General features: G+C 34.9%; 2 protein-coding genes across 3 annotated transcripts; one reads left to right on the top strand and one right to left on the bottom strand.

The window, feature by feature from the left end:
• The first annotated feature begins 2,339 nt into the window (after window positions 1-2,339).
• On the top strand, window positions 2,340-19,914 carry LOC146925477 (negative regulator of systemic acquired resistance SNI1-like). The gene is made up of 16 exons (XM_085711981.1): window positions 2,340-2,492; window positions 9,072-9,159; window positions 9,284-9,350; window positions 10,187-10,280; window positions 10,376-10,447; window positions 10,565-10,654; window positions 11,236-11,307; window positions 11,506-11,575; window positions 11,657-11,706; window positions 11,859-12,089; window positions 12,171-12,241; window positions 12,365-12,434; window positions 18,654-18,716; window positions 18,863-19,012; window positions 19,312-19,445; window positions 19,589-19,914. The coding sequence occupies exons 1-16, from the start codon at window positions 2,340-2,342 to the stop codon at window positions 19,671-19,673; spliced, it is 1,560 nt and encodes a 519-aa protein (XP_085568107.1). The 3' UTR covers window positions 19,674-19,914.
• LOC146925478 (uncharacterized) lies at window positions 13,195-18,251 on the bottom strand. 2 transcript variants are annotated; one of them, XM_085710411.1, is made up of 6 exons: window positions 17,650-18,251; window positions 17,287-17,551; window positions 16,814-16,926; window positions 16,126-16,645; window positions 14,280-14,616; window positions 13,195-13,734 (listed from the first exon to the last, which is right to left on the bottom strand). In XM_085710411.1, the coding sequence occupies exons 2-4, from the start codon at window positions 17,356-17,358 to the stop codon at window positions 16,555-16,557; spliced, it is 276 nt and encodes a 91-aa protein (XP_085566537.1). In that variant the 5' UTR covers window positions 17,359-17,551; window positions 17,650-18,251; the 3' UTR covers window positions 13,195-13,734; window positions 14,280-14,616; window positions 16,126-16,554. The 2 variants fall into 2 exon arrangements, with proteins under 2 accessions (XP_085566537.1, XP_085566536.1); XM_085710410.1 differs by having other exon boundaries at window positions 16,126-16,174; window positions 17,650-18,250.
• Window positions 19,915-21,262: the final 1,348 nt, after the last annotated feature.

The following is a 21,262-nucleotide window of genomic DNA, read 5'->3' as shown; positions in this document are numbered from 1 at the left end:
AAGTTACCATACATCAATATCCAAAATACTTAAACAAAATACTAATAAAGCAAAGTATGAGTCAATGTGCTAAAATGAAATAACCAAAACAAAAATATTGTTCACAAAGTCGCAAAAGAGAAAAGAAATAACAGCTAAGGAAGACAGCAAGAAATGAATGAAAGCTTTGATAAAATCACTCTTTGAAGAACTAGCTTTCAATTCTTTTCCTCTTCCTCAAGACTGCATGTCATCATCATCTGACCCATGAGGGGTTGAAGTAGCACTTGGCACATTTGCCGGATCATCATCATCACCTAAACCACCAATATCTTCCTCCATGTTCAAATCCTCATGACCTCTAAAGTCTCCACCCCCTCCAAAAGGCTTTGGCGTGTCCTCAGGCCAATTTGCATATTCTTGAAAAGCTGGAGGTGCCATGAATTGTGCCATAATCTCTGGAGGGTATCCATGCTGCTGCATAATGTATTGAGATTGCTGAAAGTACAAGTTCTCTCGATGAATGGCCGACATCATGTTATAATTGAGCACATTATTCTCATGTTGCCATTGAACATAGCTAGCAAAATCAAAACCAGCTGCTGGTGGGAATGGAAGAGGTGCATCTTGGGGCTCAGATTGTGAGGGGGGTGCCCTTGAGGATGAGGCTTGCTTACCCTTACCCTTATCTTTCTTTGATTCACCCATGATGTACCGGGTAATGAAGACATCATCAATGGGGTTTTTGATGATTTCATGATAATCAGAGGGCATCCGCATGTGGGTGTCTTTAATCAAACCCATGATCAAACCAGGAAAAGATAGGCGAGTTTTTGGCTCACCATGGCCTTGAAGCACAACCTTTTTTAGCTCCCAAGCAATAGTTCGGGCAATGTCCACCTTAATGCCCTTGAGAATGTAGTAAATCAAGGGACAAACATCTATGGTGCAATCAGCCATATGGCTGTTGGGCTTGACATTGTGGAGGATGAATCGGAAGATAAGTTTGGCCGGTGGTTTCATCAATTTATATTGGGCAATGTGCTCTCTACCCGCATCACTTTTGTCATAAGTTTTCCCCTCTAACATTACAAACTTTTTAATCTCATCATAGGTGTCCTCAAGGAGAAAGTGACCTAGGTTTTGCTTCGTGTGAAAATCATCAATCCCATCCTCAGCCTCAACATCTAGGTCAAAAGGATTTCCTAGGAATGTGTTTATGGCATCACGATCAAACTTGATTTGCCTACCCCTCACAAAGGTTTCAAAAGTGAATGGATCAGTTTGGGGGTTTTTAGGAAGGGCATTGGCATAGAATTCTCTCACCAATTCAGCATTGATTTTTACTATGGGATTGAGAAGTCTGGTCCACCCTTGGTCAAGGAAAAGTTTGTGAAAGTGGCCAAATGGTCCCTCGGGTTTGATTTTAACGACCCTCTCCAACCACATGGTTTGTTTAAGCAAGGTGTTGTATCTGTTTTGGTGGTACCTAGACCTAAATCTCTCCTGATCATAGGACTGGTTTTGGGTTGGTGGTTGAGATACGGATGACTCGCCTTGCTTTCTTTTACCGGTGTTAATTCTTTTGGGTGCCATGCCTGCAAAACAACCAGAAAAATACCATACAACATAGAATATACAATTAATACCAGTATGGAACAAAATTTACACAAATGCAGGCTGAATCACAGAAACATGCAGCAAGTCCTGCTGCAACTCGCAGTTGCGAGCAGATGCACTCGCAGTTGCGAGCTCAGGCTGCTACTCGCAGATGCGAGTTGGTTCACTCGCAGATGCGAGTTGCCCAGATTTTGGCAAAAACGCATCCTTTTCAAACTTTTCTCAAAGGCATGGTTTTCTAAACCTAAATGAAGCATTTTCGAACCTAGTATTGATACAGAGATGAGAACAATCATGCATTAAGCTTGAATTTCGAATTGGTCCACATAAATCCTAATTTTATTTGAAAATTTCTTTTTACAAAAGGGTAATCAAAAATTGTGGATGCAAGTGCAATGAAAATGAATCTTTCCATGATTTATGCTCATCTCAAACAAATGGGTATCATTTTCGCAGATTAAGAATCAACAGAACTCTTCTACCCTAGGGTTTGAAGAATGCAGAGAATGATAACAGAGAAGAAACAAACAAACCTGATTGTTTAGTAATACAAGTGCAGAAATGAAAATGGGATGCAAATGACTTGGATTGACTTGAATGACTCCTTGAAGCTTAAGGGTTTGTGTTTCACGTGAGTTCAACAAAGGAAGGGAGAAAATTTTGTGATTTGTTTGATGAGAGATAAAGCAAAACCGAAAAATGAGATAAAAATGATGATAATGGGAGTTTAATGTGAGATAATGGAAGTTGGTGGCCTTGGGTTTCGTAACTGCCCAAAACTGCAGCCACTCGCAGGTGCGAGTAGCTTTACTCGCAGATGCGAGTGTTTTGGTAGTCAACGCAGTCAAACCCACTCAGCTCGCAATTGCGAGCTGTTTTACTCGCAGTTGCGAGTACTTTTGGTTCAAACTTCTGCTCTGTTTGGATTCTGTTTTTGGATGGTGTAATGCATGCACATGACTCTAATATCTAATTATGCATTTAAAACAATAAATAGACTTACAAAATTGGGTTGCCTCCCAACAAGCGCTTGTTTAACGTCGTTAGCTCGACGCCTTTTTCGTTAGGGTGGCCAAAATGAAACGGTAAGCACATCATCTTTCGAAACCCTACGTTTTGGTAGGAATTCCATGAACTTTAGGAACAAATGATTTGGAGTCCATGACCTCCCTAGCTTTGATTTGAACAAGGCGTAAATTTCATCAATGACTCGATCGATTTCTACCTTGTTCATCTTCTTCCCTCTTGTTACCATTAAATCTTCCTTGATTAGTAACTGTTCCTTTTTCTCAACCACCATGACTTCTTCAATATCAACATTTGTAACTTCCTCATTTTGAACAACAACTTCTTCAACAATCTCTCTGACTCTCTCAAACATATTTGGATTATTTTCTTGTTCTCTAAGAGTGGATTGATTGTTGGCTTGGCTATCCATGATTTGTGCTTGAATCAACCCAATTTGAAGTGATAAAGTCTTCAATCTTTGGTTGGTATCTTGCATATTTATCATGGATTGTTGCATGAAGGCATTCAAAGTATTTTCTATTACCTTGTATCTCTCATCTTCATAAGAATGTTGCTGATACTGAGGATAGGATTCATACTCGGGTGGAGTATAGAAGTTGAAGTAACCATGATCAGCCATGATTTTGGCTAGGTGGTGATCCTAAAACGGAAACAACTAACAAGAAACTTTTCTTTGTCTATTAACAAGGGGTTAGTACAAACAACTATCAAATAAAGAAAACTATTTACGGATTATATACAAATACTTAAAACGATAAATCAATCGTTCTATCTATGATAACTAAACACCATTCCCCGGCAACGGCGCCATTTTGATGAAAGTATATTCTGCATCAAACAAGATAAGTATTTTTGTATCGTCTCCACAGGGAATAGTGCGTTATCAAGGACAGTCTAACATCGACTATCATTCCAAGTATTAAGAGTACTTGTTTGTTTGAATTGAAATGTAACTAACTAAACTAATTGCAAAAAGTAAAAGTTGAGATAAATAAGGATTGAAACTTGTTAGGAGTAGCGTTCCTTAACCAAGCGTCACACGTAACCTAATGATCCATACGAATTCTAGCTTCATAAGCAACATTATCACAATCAATTCTAAACTATCCTTCGTGTCCAAAGTGATATAATTATTTCTAAGTTATCGTTTAAACATTCGTGTCCAAATTCCTTAAACGATAACAAAGTCGATCGGATAACCTAATCGACCGTGTCCAGCCTGGTTAAGTTATACGAAAGCATTTAGCTCTTGATTATGGTGATTATCGCAAGATTAACAAAGATGTCAAGTAAGTTAACCTAAGATATATTGCTATTCTAGCTCAAGATTCAAGAGTTTGTGTCCAAAGCATCTTGGATCTCATTGAAAGCATTAACACAAGAATAACAACAATATTGAATATAAATTGCTAGAACCATATATTGCAAGATAAAAAGGATTACATGTTTAGCAAGATCAAGTACCTCTCATCCCAACAAAGGGTATTTAGCTACTCATCATCATAGAAGCCATGCAAGGATGGATTGAAAAGGAAGGATTCATTACACTTGTGATGTCTCAACAAAGTATTAAGATCCAACTTCCAAAACCAATCTTACTCAATGAAGAACTACCTTACTTCTCCCTATGGAAATATCTAAACTAAAACCTAAGAGAAGCTAAGAAAATATCAAGCTAAAATATGATAAGATAAGCTCCTCTCCAAAGAGTAGCAAGTGGCTATATAAAGACTTCTGGCCTGCCTTAACTCGCAGATGCGAGCTACATCACTCGCAGATGCGAGTTGCTTGCTGGACCAATGATACGCTGCCACGTCATAACTGAGGGGATCAAACCGCCCTAACTCGCAGTTGCGAGTAAGGGAGCTCGCAGTTGCGAGTGGCTCGCATTGGCACTCGCAGATGCGAGTTTGGGTGCGAGCTGCTTGCCTCCTGGATCAGCTTCTGCCCAAATAGTGTTTTTCCATGGTTTTGGTCTTTAATTAGTGTCTTGAGGCTAATTTCTGCACAAAAGGATAGAGTAAGATATATAAAGCGTAATAAGGCATTTAACACTTATTTCTCGGCTTTTCCTTCGATAACTTGTAAAACAAGTAACAAAAAGTGTATGAAATATAACATAAAAATAACACTTCTTGGCACTTATCAGAACCTTAAAGAGTTTTGATGATAACAAGGTATTAAAAATTGTAAATTGGACTAGCTAATATTTGTTCAAGTGTACAGGATCATAATTATAAAGTTACATCATCATTGGTTCTGAATGAGCAAATAAAGAGCAAAAGAAACAACAAAAATTTGAAGCTTGGACGCTCCTGAAGGCAACTTGTTACTGAAGAGAAAAAGCGCTCCTGAAGTTAAGTCGCTTCTGAAGTAAGGATAGCGCTCCTGAAGAATAGTGCTTCTGAAGACAAGAGGTCCAGAAGCCACATCATCAGAAGCTGCATCATCAGAAGCTGCCTCATCAGAAGCTATTTCACCAGAAGCTGAATCTCAACTGGATTTGCAAAAGATTCAAGAATTGAAGAATTATCAATGCAAAAGCTGTCCATTGGATTCGAAAACACAAACAAAGGATTAGTGAAGTTTTGCAACGGTCATTTCAAAGGCGTTTGAAGGCATGTGCTTACAATTTGGACGAAAGCGTTGACATTGTACTATTGTACGAACTGTACAACCACCTTCTCCACTACTCTGTTTTGTGTCCAAGCTACAAGACAAGAAAACAGCTCCAGAATACGGTTTCGCCTGCATAGATGTTCCTTTGGATAAGGAATGGATTTCAAATTGGTTCTTCATAGGACAACAACCAAATCAGGCAAAAGATCATTGGTGAAAGATCAAGCTTCAACAACGACTCTTTGGTGTGCTGGCAATTTCACAACGTCTCTTTCACACCTCTATATAAAGGAGTGAAGACCTAGAGATTTGGTAATGCAAGAACGCTGAACGAAAGACTCACAAGATTTTCACAAGTACCAAACCTCTGCTGAAATTGTTCTGCATTCACTTAGAATTTCTGTGTCTCAAAGTCATATCTTAGAAATTCTTAAGTCCATTGAGTCTGTATCTGATTTGTATTGTGAGCACCTCTGATTGTATATCAAGTGTTCAACCTTAAACAATTTTCTGTGTAATTTTGTTTAGTTAGGAAGTCTCTTGCAGTTGTGCTTAAGCAGGAAGTCTCTTGATTGTGTTCTTGAGCAAAGGAAGTCTCTAGCTTGTGTGCTTGAGCAAAGGAAGTCTCTTGCTTGTGTGCTTGAGCATTTGTAATCAGATATTACTCATAGTGAAATCTCCTTGGAAGTGCAAGGGGGACTGGACTACTTCCGGATTGTGGAAGGAACCAGTATAATTGCTTTGTGTTGTTCTTCTTCTCTCTCTCTGTTTTATTCCGCTGCATTTAGATTCTGATTATCACTTCAGAAGCTGTCTCACTTAGCTTTTGATCAGTGTGTTCAGTTTTTAGGAGAATCGAAGAATTTTTCAAAACACAATTCAACCCCCCCTTCTTGTGTTTTTCTCACCTTCAAAGCTCACGAGGACAATTTGATTTATTATAACTAGAAAGTAACAAATATTTATATTTTTAGTTTTAATCAAAATCAAAATTTCATAAAAAAACAGTTCATAATTTTCAAATTTAGCGCAGTAAAAATAGCGGAAAGACGGGTACGTGAGTGCCCGTCTTTTCGCTAGTGCATATAATAAATTTTATATAATATTAATTTTAGGTTTTAGGTAAACTTGTACGAGTTTACAATTCGAGTTTACATAGGTAAAACGAGTTGAGTCAACTCCGTTAGTGCGTGACCTCTTCAATATATATATATATATATATATATATATATATATATATATATATATGTATATGTATGTATGTAAGTATATATGTGCGCGCACGTGCGCGCGTGATGAAAATAGGGTAACGTTTAGCTTGTACATACACTAGGCTTTTGAACTAAAACCTTTATATATCTTAAACACATATCTTTTGTGTCTTTAATATATAAGGTTTGAGTGGATTTGGATTAGATGCATCGCAGTCCTTTTGATTAAGATTAAACGGTCCAATTTCTTACAATAGATTAAACTAGATTTTAATTTTATTAATCTAAAAAATTGACCTTATAGTTTGGATTGTTCGATCTTCATCGAACAAATGAGATTATGTGACTCCGCAAAACTGAAATTTGATCCGAATTAATAGAATGGACACAACCATTTTATGATATGAGAAAAGCTTAATGGTACGAATTAATATTTCGTCGAAAACAACGAACACGCTTTTACGTGAAAAAAACACTTTTAAGTTTTAAATACTTCTCGCTCTCTCCAACTTCAAAATTAACATGCATATGATGTGACACTCTCAGCCTGGGTCTCTCTCACGTCTTGTTCCCTTCATCACCCACACCTGTTCCTGCAACATCACCACCTACCATCACCAATACTCGTTCGGTTGATCCAGTCACCGGTGCTCCTTCACCACCAGCACTTGTTGGAGCAGCTCAAAGAAGAAACCGCTGAGGTACGTACTTCATTTTATTAAGAGAAATGCTCTTATGATATAGAGCACCGAGACCGTAAAAGGCAGGGTATAACGACAGATTTAGTTTGATTTTTGAGAGAAAATAAATTCAAATCATTAAACACTTGCCATGACAAAAATAAAAAAGTATAAACACTTGCGTTTCCTCTTCATTAATTCCTTATAAGTCAATCACCACCAATTTTTTTCTCTTATAAGTCAAGTAACACGTACTCGCAAAACAAATCCATGCTGGTCAATTCTCATGTGTAAAATGCTTACTTTAAATTTTTCATAAATTTTTTCACCTCTGAATTGGCCAATCCTAATGTGTAAAATGAATTTTATAATACTAAAAAATGGTGAACAAAAGTTAAATTATATTAAAATTTACTAAAAATAGGTGGATCAAAAGTTGGATCAAGTTCATATCAGACAACCCAAAAAATTTACGGAATATTTTGTAGCGGTTTCACTGTTGCGACCACACCTACCATGCATGCTTGAAATTTGGAGAAATGATTTTATACGATACTACACTTCTATCACCCAAAAAAATATGGCACTTAAATTTCTCATTTACAATGGTATCTTGGACTGCAGTATTTAGCACCGCATTAGGTTTCCTGCTTGCAATGTTTTACTATCTTATTTTAAATAAAAATATTTTTTGGGTCTTGTTAACGAGTGCCCCCGGGGCACTCTTTAAGCATGCTAAATTAGGAAGTTATTCTTTAAAAAAGTCAAACAGTTCAATTTCCAATGTATTAAATACACAAGTTTTCATAAAAAGTTACTATTCTAAGCTCTTAAAGAGTGCCCCGGGGGCACTCGTTAACATTTCCCATATTTTTTTTATAAGAAGACTTAGTCAGTAATGGTACGCACGCACGCACGCATGGCACTCACACCCACACACACATATATACTATATATAAAGGGAATACATGATTTTGATTGACTTTTTCACTTTTAAATAAACATATTTGTCTATTTTTTTTGTTGTTGAAGGAAACATGCTTAAAAGATTCAATACATTTGGGTATATGAAAATAAACAGTGAGACTAATTTGCCTATGTTATATTGTTGATGTTATTAAAAGATAATAATTTATCTATCTATGACAAATGTAATTAATTTTGGTATTTAGAAATGGAATTGTAAGAGCTTGATGTCACCGTTTTAACACTAAGATCTCGCATAAGATATAAAGGCAACGTGACAAAATAATATTTGAACTTTGGAGGTTGAATTGTGTATTTATGGAAGTTTTTGCAGGTTAATTAGGACAAACTGTGCATTTTTCAATCAATTGTAATTTTATTCTTTTGACCAAGTATCTTCTTATAAAGAAGTGAGCATATCTCATTTGGTAGGATAATGCATTATTATATGTAGGGGCCGGGATTCGAACCCCGAACACCCCACTTATTCATCTTATAAGGTGAATTCTAGCCACTAGACTACCTGACAAAAAAAAAAGAAAAAAAAAGAAGGGGTTTGTTACACTGCTTTCGGCCTCCATCGTGCAAGGTATTTTTTTACCAGATCAAAACCTATGATAATGAGTCATGCTCCAAGGTGGACCAAAACGCTACGTGGTCTATGACATCATATTGTTTGTTACGAATTAAAATGTTTTCACTAACATCATAATAATGTGCTATACATAAGATTTTCTCAAGGCTTCAATTTCATAAGATTTTCTCAAGGCTTCAATTTCATTTTGATTAAGATTATTGTTTCCAGCTCTATCTATCACAAATGTAATTAATTTTGGTACGTAGAAATGGAATTGTAAGAGTTTGATGTCACCATTTTTGGCATATGATATATATCTAAGAAGAGTTGAACAATTGTGCTACATACATCAATTAAATAAATATCAAGAACCATAAATAATAAATTCAGCAATTTATTTCTTTGTTCATCGCAAAAATGGAAGATGACATGCTTCAATTATTTGAAGCCTACAATGATGCTAAGGATATCGATGAAGGTAAGCATCGTATAATCTTTCAATTAGGCATGTTGTGACTATTGTGACTTTTGATTACACATTCAGGACGAAAATGACTATTTACCCATCTTTTATTTATTAATTTATGAATTTGTGTATGCAGGACTTTCTTTTTTAGATGTCGTTCGTGCTTCTTCAATTGGGCTTGAACATGGAAAACGGCCTACTAAGTAAGTCTTGCTCCTGCTCACTAAGTATCACTGATGCTTTAGATTGAAGGTTATTGGTGTTCAACACCGATAACTACACTAACATAAGTTGTTACATTCAATCACTTTCGTTTTTGAAAATAAAAAATGTTTCACCAACACCCTTTTTTCATACACCCGTGTGACCCTTGTTAAAATGTGGTTGTTAACTTAATTGAGCATATGATTAATTTAGATCACATTGAAAATTATGGTTAATCAAGGTGAATTCAAGTTAAAAACTGAAGAATATGCGAGTTCAATAGATGTAGATCTTAAATTTCGCTTATACTATTATGATTAGAAATACTGGACCGATCTAAAGGGAGAACATGATTTCTTACTATCAAAGTATTTGAGTTTTTATTTGAACCGTAATAGTTCCGTCCAAGAAACAATAATGAATAATATCAACTGTAATGGAATTAACCATAATTTTGAGCTAGAATTGAATTAAGCATATACTCAATTGAATCAACCATATTTTTGTACCTGATTAACTAGGTGTCACGCGGTTGTACGAAAAAGGATGTCAATGTATCAATTTGTTTTCAAATTATCACTATTGCCTAGTGTTGTGTTCGGTGTCTGATTCAGTGCTTCATAGCTTACACACAAACATACACTTGTCAATGCCTAGAATAAAATTGTGATACCCCATTCCATCTTTCTTTTAGAGTGAAAGTTTTATTTTTGCATATATGTGGTTACTTTACTTCTCCTCAGAAAGCAAGTTGTATTTGGCAGAAATTTTTTTATTTTGTATTTACTTTTGTGTTCTGAGTTGAGTGTATGTATATATTTTTAAAATTGTGTAGACAAATATTTGAGGCAGTCTTCCACATACTGAGGACTGAGAAGTCTTTACAGTTGATTGTGACGAGTCATAAGCTTCTGGTTGACTTAGAAAAGGTATGTCATGTCCAAGGATTTCATTTTCCTCATTATATTCGCATGTCTTTAATGTAACTAATACCTTCAAATGTGTGAATTTGTTTACGGTTTAGCATTTTCCTCGTGGGATAGATGATTCCATATCATCGTCTAACTCTCCACCAAAATTTCTCGTGGATGAAGAGGTATGAATGACTAGAAATTATTTCAATCTGTTGTTTTTTGTTCTGCATTCGGAAAAACAATTGGTAGTATGAAATGTTGATTGAACTTGCTGTCAAATGTAAAATATTTTCTGCTAGGAATGGTCTCCTCTTATTGTTGACTTGGATAATGCCGCTGCTGTCGGTGAAGCAAGTGATGAGCAGTCCGGTGGACCTCTTGACCCCTATGTGAGTTATTTGCGCTTTTTACCTACCATTGGCTGAGCCAAAAGAACGTCTTGTTCTTAACTGTTTTTCGTAATATTAGTTGTGCTTACAAGGTTAAAATGCAATACAAAACTACTGTTTTTTGGGCCTGATCCCACTGCCTTCCTATTCCATTTTTATCAAACAACTTGTTTCTTTGTTTTCAAAATTCCAAATTATTTTTCAGAATATCACATTCTATGAAATCAATGTATTGATACTCCATTTTCAGAATTCCAAATTGCATATGCCTTTGTTTAGTTGTTTCACGTGTTTTATTCACACTAGTTCCGTGTAATCCTGCACCAGTACATTTTAAGTAATCCATTTTTTTATTGTGTTCCACGATATAAGGAGGTGGACTCGGTCATTGTTAGGATATGAGTTCATGACTAAATAAAGCGCTGCAGCTCAAATAACTCGTTTATATTTTTTAAGCATCGTTTTGTTTATAATATTCCGCTTCTGCAAGGTTCTCTTGACTGTCTTTCTCTCAAATTGCAATTTGATATTGGGTTTTTTTAACTCATTTTATCTCTTTTTTTTTTCGCCACCTACCTCAGAGCTTTTATCTCTTGATTGAAGAGCTCGCTGAAACTTTAACTGAGTCCAACATTGAAACAACAAGCATGAAGGTTAGTCCACAAATCAATAATATTTGTGCATTATTTTCTATAGTTTTGTGGATACTTGTTTTACAAGGGTCTGAGAATTGAGACACGCTAGCGATTTTGCAATGGATAAGGACTAACATTCTGACTGAAGTCTATAATATATTAATGCCACATGTGTCTATGTATTTATGTCTGATTTCTGTGTAATTTCTTTTGCAGCCCGTGCAGAACTTGTTGCTTTTTCAATATCTTGTCATCGTGCTTGAAAGCGATTTTCTACCCCGTAATGGTGTGTATGAAGTTGAATGAAATTTCTGTTGTTGCCATTCCTTGAACCACTTATAAATTCTAGGTAACTGTTCTGTTGCAGCCAGCATGAACTGGCGCTTGCAGAAGGAGTCTTTGCTCAACATGTTGATGGTAACTGGTTCACTATAAGACTTTGTATGACTAACTAATCAACAATTAACCATGTTGATTAATGTTATGTGAATGCTAATACTGTTCTTTCCACATGTTCTGCTGTTGAGATCTTATGCATCTTGGTTCCATGTGTTCCTTTGGTGTTTCAGAAATATATATCTGATCAGAAATTGCAGGGATCTAATGAAATGAACTGCAAAGACTTGATCATAAATTGCATGGAAGTTATCTGTGTACTATCTCAACTTCATGAAATTGATCAGAAGCTTGAAAAGAGTTCCGAATCTCAGTTATCCAAAAATTGCCATGCTGCATTTTCTCTTGCTTTACTTGAAGAATTAAAGAACACACGTGTCTCTATGGAGAAATTTTTTGTGATGGTAAGTTCCTGAATAATTTTATTTGTTATATTTAAGCAAACTTCAATAAACTTCTATAATTTACGTTGTGGATGATTTTAGATTATAGACCTTGATATGTCTAGGAAGAAAGCAGATACTGGACGCCATGCTTCAAGAGCAGATGGTTCAAGGTAGTTTGTTTCTTCAAATTTAATTTACATTGTTGTTCCTTTCGGTTTAGTTTTCTTGTTTCTTTACGTGTCATGATTTCTGATTGAAGTAGACAATCTTGTATTTTTGTGCATTTGGTACAGAATACCTTTCGTGGACATAATTCCGGTTGAACTGGGTAACAACAAAGATATTGTCCCCCATTTTCTTAAGGTGACTCCTGAAAACTGTATCTCCACCCTTCTCTCTCACGGTTCATCTCACCATTTTTTCCCTCTATGCGCATAACTGTGTGTGATGCTTATTACACCATGAGCAAAATAAGGATATTAGATAACTTAGATAGCTTACTTGCCGTACAAGTTATCTTAGTGTAGTACATTCTATCTTGCCAGTACTTGTATGCTACCTATATAAGTTCATTTGTACTCTACTAGTGTGCTGCCCGTGCGTCGCACGGGTGGAAAGCAGTCGGCAATGGCCTACACGACCACATACTATATGACACAAGATCACAAATTCATATTACATGAAATTACAGCCGACGACATACCACTGTACCACATACCGCACGACATCCACACGACACAGACACAACCTAAACCAATGAAATTTACAAAATTTCTACTATAAATTCTTGCATCAATTCTCATATTGTCAATAGTATCTCTTGCATCAATTATTATGGGATAAAATTCGTACTATTTTAACATTATTTAAGTACATAGTGGAAAAAGTCATAAGGAAGGACCAAGTTACATAGCAATTATATTTTTTGGAACACCTCATGGTAGACCACATTCAATGTCGAAGTCATTAGTTCACCATTAGCAAAAAAAAATCTCAAGAGTGTGTTCAACTCGTCGATATATCCGACTCTGTCCCAAACAACTCCTTGAGCAAAGGACACACATGTTTTGTATCAACAAAAAAAAAGGACACATGTTTATTGTAAATCTAGAGCAACATATGATAAAATGCACAATTATATTTTGGGTGTAAAGTAATTTTGTCACTTAAGTGTAAGTTACACTATGAAGAGTTCAAATCACTTGAGCAACTGATACCCATATTGATTGTAACTCTACATTAAAATATGGCAAAAACGAATGACTTACGAAACAACACAAACACAACCAAACCCATTACATATGCACAACTTACACAAAGCCAACCCCGTAAACATAACCAAGTACATGTGCACATCAGCGATTCAAGGGAAAAATGTTACATCAAATTCAAAGTACATAGACAGTGAAACATAAAAGATGACAAACACAGCCACAATCATAAATTTATCAAGTCAAATGCAGCAGCTGACATGAACTAAAAGAGGTTGAACCACCCAAAAGATTTCATTCCCTTTAAGTTTTAACAACCTTGAGTGGCATGCTAGCTTCCAAAGCAACAACTTCATAAGCAACCTCGGAAGTTTTTCTTAACAACACCAAAGCCTTCTTCAAATTCGGAGCTTCAACAACAGCAAAAGGGGAGCACAAACCAATATCTATAGCTGTATCAATTGATCATATTTCCATTAAAAAACAAATACAATAATCAACCATTTCAACTGAAGAGTAGAAACATAATATGATCACAAGCACTCGAGCCATTTAAAATAAGACACCAAAGTATATACTTTTCTGTCTAGACCAAAGTATATACTTTTATGGGAGTTGGAAAACAATTATTATACTGTGATAATCTCTCTCATATTATTTCAGATAAGGGTACGTGTGGACTCTAATAACTGAATAAAACATTATGGACTCTAATAACTGATTCAACAGCAACCGAAAAAAACAACAATGTTATTATGTCTTGAAACTTATTTCTGCAAATTTCACCACTCTGATTTAATTTAATTCAAATCCAGCAGCGAAAAAATAACACACAGACAATATATAACCATATATAGTCTCAATTAGTTAAAAACATAAATGCAAGGTATAATGGAAGGGACTCGAAAATAATATGGAGACGTTGCTTGAATTTAGTTAAAAACATAGAAGCAAGGTATAATGGAAGTGACTCAAAAAAATAATGAAGGAAACATACCATGAGATTAAAATGCTCCAGTGAGATGAAAAAGGTTGAGGCCAAGTTCTAAGAGCTCCAAAGTCACAAAAGTGGGTGGTTGGAGTAAGATAAAAGAACAAACTTGTGTTGGAAGTTGTCAAGTTGAGATAAAAAAACCAATTTTAGAGACTCTTTTGTGACGGAAACAAAATTAACCCAACCTTTTGAAACACAAATGCTCAATGGAAGAAGAAAATACATAAGAAACTGTGTGAGCAGGAAAGCAGAGTTGCAGCAACAAAAAGTATATTCTGGATGTATTGCTGGTATCAACACCATATCCATCAACCCTTAGAGCTATTCCATTTGTGGTAACCTATATTAAAGAAAAATACAATTTATTTTAACTATTGGCACTAATGCCCAAAAAGAATATTGTAGCTTTCAAATATAACAATGAGAAATTCTATCATAGAATTAATGTTGATCCTATGCTGAAGTAGGAAAGCATCAATAAATGTTTATAGAATTAAAAAAAATTCTTGTATGTAAATTGTTACATAGTATAGTTTCAATCTATATTCAGCAAAGTGATTTCTTTAAATATAGATAAACTTAAAATGAAAGGGGTTCCTAACAACCCAATGTATCAAAAAGGATAATAAAAACTAAATTAAACTTTGAAACCATGGCCAAATCCAATTAACAACAAAGTAAACATACGCAAACTATCAGTAATACACATTCATAATTAAGCAGTGTAATTAAGAATCTCTACTGTAGTTAAAAGCTTTTAACTCTCCATGTTGAACTCAATATATTTAGTAAATAGACCAAAAAATAAAGCTAGTTAGAAAAAAGACAATAGGGAGGCAATTAGAAGATCAAAACAGAAAGCTTGAAGATATTATGATCTTTAGCTGCAGAGAGCTTGAAGATGAAGTTAAATAAAATTTGAATGCTCCAGATTGATTGGGAACAACACACCTCTACCACCATCTGGCATCAATTTATAACACTCCATAACAGGAAAAAATGGTACAAACCACATTGAACAAAACTCATGGTCTCATATAATTTGCAAAAGGACAAATTTTTAGTTCTGAAGTATTACATCGTAAGGGGAGTCTGACTACCAAAGAAAGAAATTTTATGTACAAAATCCTGAAAAAGTATATAAAGTAACACAGATTTTTGACAGGTTCAAATAAAAAACATAAAAATTTGTACACATTGACACATTGCAAAAAATCTTCAAAGCAAACCTTGGGAAGAACTTTCTTTTTTCTTTCAAAACCCTATGTTAAATCTATACATGCATGACATGGTTTCTTAGAAAAATCAAGGGTAAAACAACAACAAAATAGATTCAAATATGATTCATCAAATTCTGAATTGCCAATTTCGCTACATCTGTTTATCTAAAGAGAACTTGGACCAATTTCAAATACCAATCTTGTCTTTATGGACCATCTTGACATTTTACAACCATCTTATAATCAAAATAAAGCTTAATTTTACTCCACTTCATCAGACACGACACTTGAACATGACATCACTAATACCATTATATATCCAAATCTCTCCCTCACATACTTAAGTGAATCTTTACCACTCAACAACACCAAATATTAACAAATTTTGCTAGTCCCTACATTTATATTATTAAAAGAGCATGCAAATCAAATATAATCCCCAATATAAGATAGTATGCCTTCTGATATGAATTTGATGCAATCAAAAAGCAGAAGCATTAAAAAAAACACAGCAGCAACATCAAAAACTAAGAAGACAAACCACAACTACATAACACACATCATCAGTTGAAAAATCGACATCTTACATCCAACTATAAAATAATAAGACTGTCAAATTCGTAGGTTACCTTCAAATTTGTTGATTTGCAAATAGGAAACCAAATACAACATCTGCAACTGCAAGCAGAAGAAGATCTAATCAGGTTATAACAAAAGAAGAGGAAAAAAACAAAAATAGGAACAATAAATCATTAAAAACCAATTGTAATTAAGTGGAGAGGTTTGCGTTTTAAGAAGAGGAGGGAGAAAAAAGAAGGCATTGTTGGAGAAGAGAGGGGAAAAAGGAAAAGAAGAACAGAAACACTTAAATTAAAACAGACCAGAAAGTCTATAGACACAATTTTAAAAACAAAAATGCAGGTAAGTAACCAATAAAAAACTGCTCTCTATATAGACTACACTTATGAGATAATCCAGAATTCAACACCTAATGGCTAGATGAGATGAATAAAAACAATAAAATATGCATATAACTGCAGCAGTCATGTACATTTATCTCACAACAGCTCCCAGTTCCCACTGCATACTACATATCTCACAAATGCTTTTGAAGACTTTATTTCCAAAATTGTGAGAAGCTTCTTATACCTAAAGAAGAAGAAAAAAGAAATGCAGTTGAACTTAAGCATGTTCTTCTATTAAGATCAACATTTGTAAATGCAAGATTTCAAGTTTCATTTATGTCATTTACATATTTGATTGTTAAACAAAATTGTTATTGGCTAAAAAAAATAAAACATAAGAGGATGACAGAACTTAGTCCCAAGAAGCTCCTCGATATCTTCTCTAGCACTTTTCAACTGATCAGGATCAGACTCAAACGCAACCGTTCCAAATCGTCCACTTGAAACACGAACTTCTCCTCTTCGCTGAAAAATCGCAAACGCAATTAACACAAACGAACAAAAAAAAATGGCATTGAAATGGAACTCACATCCACACTTTCAACATGATCAATTACGACATTACTCAAATATGTGGATGAAAATAAAAAATAAAGGCAGAGAAGAAAACATCAAACATATGGTGATGCTAATTTTGATCAGAATTCACTATGACATTTTATCAAACATATGGAGTGCAGTGTAGTGTGCATATATGGAGAAATAGCAGAGTTCAAAGTCACACACAACAAAGAACAAAAAATAAAGAAATTAATGAAACAAATGAAAGAACCTAAAAAATAAAGATGGAAGAAACAAAACACTGGAGCAGAACAATTTACCAACCTTTTCATCTATAAGCACCATCTCTATTGAGTTTGGTTGTTCAGGGTTCAAAAAGGATGGAACCTCCCACATCCTCAGAGAAGTATGACATCTTGTACATTTGCAACTCCCAGAGCGCAGCTATGCAATGACAATGAAACCTCCCACTTATCAATAGTGCACTCACAATGGAGAAGTATGACATCTTGTACACCTCCCCTTCCACCAGCTTCTTCTGGAAAACGTATAACAGCTGTTTTCTAACAGTGGCATGGATCTAGGCACCCTAACACAACACCCACACAAAAAATGACAATCAGGGAAAATAGGTAAGATTCAGCACACCATTACACAACTGAAACATCAAAATATCACATTAAATACCTTTTGATCAATCAATCAGGCTTGAGAAACGCAGGAACCTCCCACATCCGAAGCACACAAACTTTGATCCTCCAATTCTCACGACCAGGAACAATGTCAGCCAAACAATCAATTGATTTCTCCATCAGTGATTCAAACCCCAAACTCAATCGAAGAACACAACAAACAAACGAAGCAATCTTATGTGAATTCAGATCAGAAAATTGATACATGATTCAATCGAACCACAAACACATCCTTATATAGTCTTCAGAACCAAGGGGTAAAATAGAGATATCAATGTAATGGGGTAGCCTAGCTTCGACATTCTCTGTGATGCATCCACAAGCAGACAAAAAATTTGAATTTCTTGTCGGAACATCGGCCAATAGCCTCAAAGAATTATAGATCTCTCGACATAATACAACCACCACATTCTCCATGTCACAGGAAAACGCCAAATTAGAAGAACCACTTGACCAAAAACATGGAGACAAACCAGACAAAGGATGCAGAAAAATTTGAGGGAAGACGCTATCAACAAAAATGGAATTCAACAGTAAAGAGAGAGACTATTCTCTTTTGTAAGATTTATTGATTGATTCTCATTCATAATGAATAATACAACACTTTTCTATCAATTCATATTATGGTATCATTTCCCTCTATTTTAGTGGTTGTTACGATCCTAACTAACTTTCTCCGCTGCGTTCATTGCATGATTCTTCCATGAATTCATCGATTATTTCCTCGATTCTTTGCATTGTTACTCTTCTTTTCCTTCAAAAACCTTTTCTTTCTGATCACAATGTAAAACAAACCCATCTCCCATTAATGATAAGATGGTTTGCCATTATTTGCATGAAATTGATATTATTATTGGATGACTTGATACATTTTACTTGTGTTGTTACTAGTCAACCTTTTTAAATTCCAATGTTTTTCAAATTCCAATGTTAAGGCATATTTTAAGGAAGTTAAGTTGTTGCTAATAGTTTTTTTGCATTTCATGAAAATTGATGAAGATCTTTAGTGAGCCTAAATGGAAGCTGGAAATAGTTATGCAGCATCTTTGGAAATACATTAAGGTAATCAACAACTTGAATTGTTGAAAGTTCTCATACTTTCTTCAACAATGTATTTTCTTCATCCTGAATGGGTGAATCTTTATTGGTACTAGGCGAGTAGTAGCTTTTGATAATCTCTTGACCTTTGTTTTATACAAAATTTGCAGCCGTCTGCTCGCACAAATCGATCAAATGGTGTTACTGAAGATACATTTGACGGGGCTTTGAAATGTTTTTCAAATAACACTGGAGCTAAGAGCATAATAAAGAAAAAGTGTGAAGATTTAGTTCAGTTGCTTTTGGCTCATGGTTTTCAGGTAACTGTCTTGATTTAACAAATCAACGCACAATTTTTTTATTTATTTAAATGACATACACAAAGTTATATGAGTGACTAGGAACTCAATAACTGCCTAGGATATTTTCATTCTTGCTTTGTATTCCTTTATTTCGATTTTCTATCACTTTGATATATGTCCGAGATCTACATTAGTACAATGAATGACCATTTCTATCTTTTGTTATTTTTCTGTTATTACTCATCAAAAACTGTATGACGCGCTTCTAAAATTAGTTTAATTTTTAGAAATTAGAATGGATTTTTGCTGGTTTTCAGGCTCAATTGTCAATATTGTCAGAAAGAAATACAAATGACAACATTGCTGGAGACAGAAAAGAAGGGGCCAGTGCTCTTGTAGATTTGTGCGAGGCATTTATATCTGCTTTTGAAGGGTTGAAAAGAACGGATGGGTAAGAAAACCATTTCTCAGGATTTTAATTGAGCTTGAATTTTGATCAGATCCTGAAAATCCAGAATTTTCATATATAAACTTTAGAAAACATTTTGTTTAGATTATCGGCATCGTTCAAATTTCTTTTCTGTCATAATGTAGGGATATGGAGATACTGTCCATTTTAAAAGAGGCACTATTTACTGCAGCAGCAATTATCTCCATGAAGTCATTGGAGTGCAAATAACATCATTGACTTTATTAACTTTATTACTCATTTTTCTTTAAGTGAATGTGTTCACTTTGATCAACTCATTCTTTATTGGAGTCTGAGGCTTTGCAAGTTAGGTTAAATGCATGAAATGCTTTTCCATAGGGAAATTTTGTATCTTGTTTCACTGAATGATTTTCAATGGCAATATCACAAACCAGTTTAAGAGTAAGGTACATGATTGGGATATTACAATTGAAACTGATTTTAGGTCGTATCATTTGATACTAATATTGGTAATTGACTAAAGTTTTCGCCCCCTCGTGATGTATGGTATATGTTGTTTGTCAAATTATCATTTGATACTAATATTGATAATTGACTTGGTTCCCGGATCCAAAGCTAAATGCTAGCAAGTTACGATAATATGCATGGTCAAATATGAAAGGTGTAGTTGCATCAAATGGGGCAACAATGTTTGTGTTTCCAAGTGCACAAAATCTCTTGATGGGGGGACAGACATTGTATCTCCATATCCCTACAGTCTTACAGAAGAGGAAAATGATGGTGATGTACAAGGTTCTAAATAACGGTCGCGGTCGCGATCGCGGTCGCGTTAAGGTTGTCGCGATTTCGGCTGTAACGGACGCTGCGATACAAATAACGGTCTTCGCGGTGTGAATTAATCAAAACGTTTCACAAAACGTATTAAAACTATTTATATTATCATATAATGTATAATAACTTAGATTAATACTTTTTTCCATAATTATAACATGTTTAATACTCTAATCTAACTCCTCTATCATTTTATTTTTCTTTTAAAATACTAAAAATACTCTAATCTAACTCCTCTATCATTTTATTTTTCTTTTAATCACTAACAACATATACAATTAAAGTTCAAAGTTCTAATCTAACATCAAAGTCTCAATTTTTTCTCAAAAATTTCATCTAATATTTGTTACCTAAATACTCAAATTAAGAGTGTCAATTTAAAATTACCTTAAACTTAAATAAGAGATGAATGCACACTTTTTTTTTTTTTGAGTTTAATAAATAAATATATGAATAAACAAATAAACCATCTAAAAGTAATTATTAATTATTATTATTATTATTAATTTATTATTATTGAATGAAGAGTGAAGCTGTGCATACGTGTGTGCATTGGTAACCAAGTGATAACAAACCTTATTCCCTCAAAAAAAAAAAAAAACCAGAATCGCAAACCTGAACAGAGAGAATGAAGCAAGAAACGGCAAGCAGGAACGGAACAAAGAATCACACCAGAATCGCAAATCGCAAATCAGAATCAAGAAACGGCAACACCAGAATCGGCAGTAACAGAGAGAAGCAAGAACCGGCAGGAACAGAGAGAAGCAGGAACAGAGAGAATGAACGAGAAGCAAGAAACGGCAACACCAGATCGCAAATCGCAAGCAGGAAGGAACAAAGAATCACACAACACTAGAAGAGTAACAACACAAGAGAAGCATGTTTTTTAATATGAGATTCGATTCCTTTTCTCCTGTTCAAATTACTGAACTTTCAAGTCTGTAACGGTGTTTCGCGGCCGTAACGGCATTTCGCGCCCGTAACGGCGTTCTGTAACGGCCGTAACG

Source organism: Medicago sativa, chromosome 5 (assembly GCF_051527215.1).
Source record: "Medicago sativa cultivar Bolivia chromosome 5, Bolivia_mono, whole genome shotgun sequence".
In the NCBI taxonomy this organism is placed as follows: domain Eukaryota; kingdom Viridiplantae; phylum Streptophyta; class Magnoliopsida; order Fabales; family Fabaceae; genus Medicago; species Medicago sativa.
Note: the sequence above shows the minus strand (reverse complement) of the source record. Positions and strands in the feature narration are given on the sequence as shown.

Coding starts and splice junctions, on each gene's coding strand:
- LOC146925478 (XM_085710410.1), bottom strand. CDS start 17,358: ATGTGGGAGGTTCCATCCTTTTTGAACCCTGAACAACCAAACTCAATA. Junction 16,927..17,286: donor TGGTGCTTATAGATGAAAAG/GTTGGTAAATTG, acceptor GCGATTTTTCAG/CGAAGAGGAGAAGTTCGTGT. Junction 14,617..16,125: donor GCAAATCAACAAATTTGAAG/GTAACCTACGAA, acceptor TCTTTAATATAG/GTTACCACAAATGGAATAGC.
- LOC146925477 (XM_085711981.1), top strand. CDS start 2,340: ATGGAAGTTGGTGGCCTTGGGTTTCGTAACTGCCCAAAACTGCAGCCA. Junction 9,351..10,186: donor CATGGAAAACGGCCTACTAA/GTAAGTCTTGCT, acceptor AAAATTGTGTAG/ACAAATATTTGAGGCAGTCT. Junction 11,707..11,858: donor CTTTGCTCAACATGTTGATG/GTAACTGGTTCA, acceptor TTGGTGTTTCAG/AAATATATATCTGATCAGAA.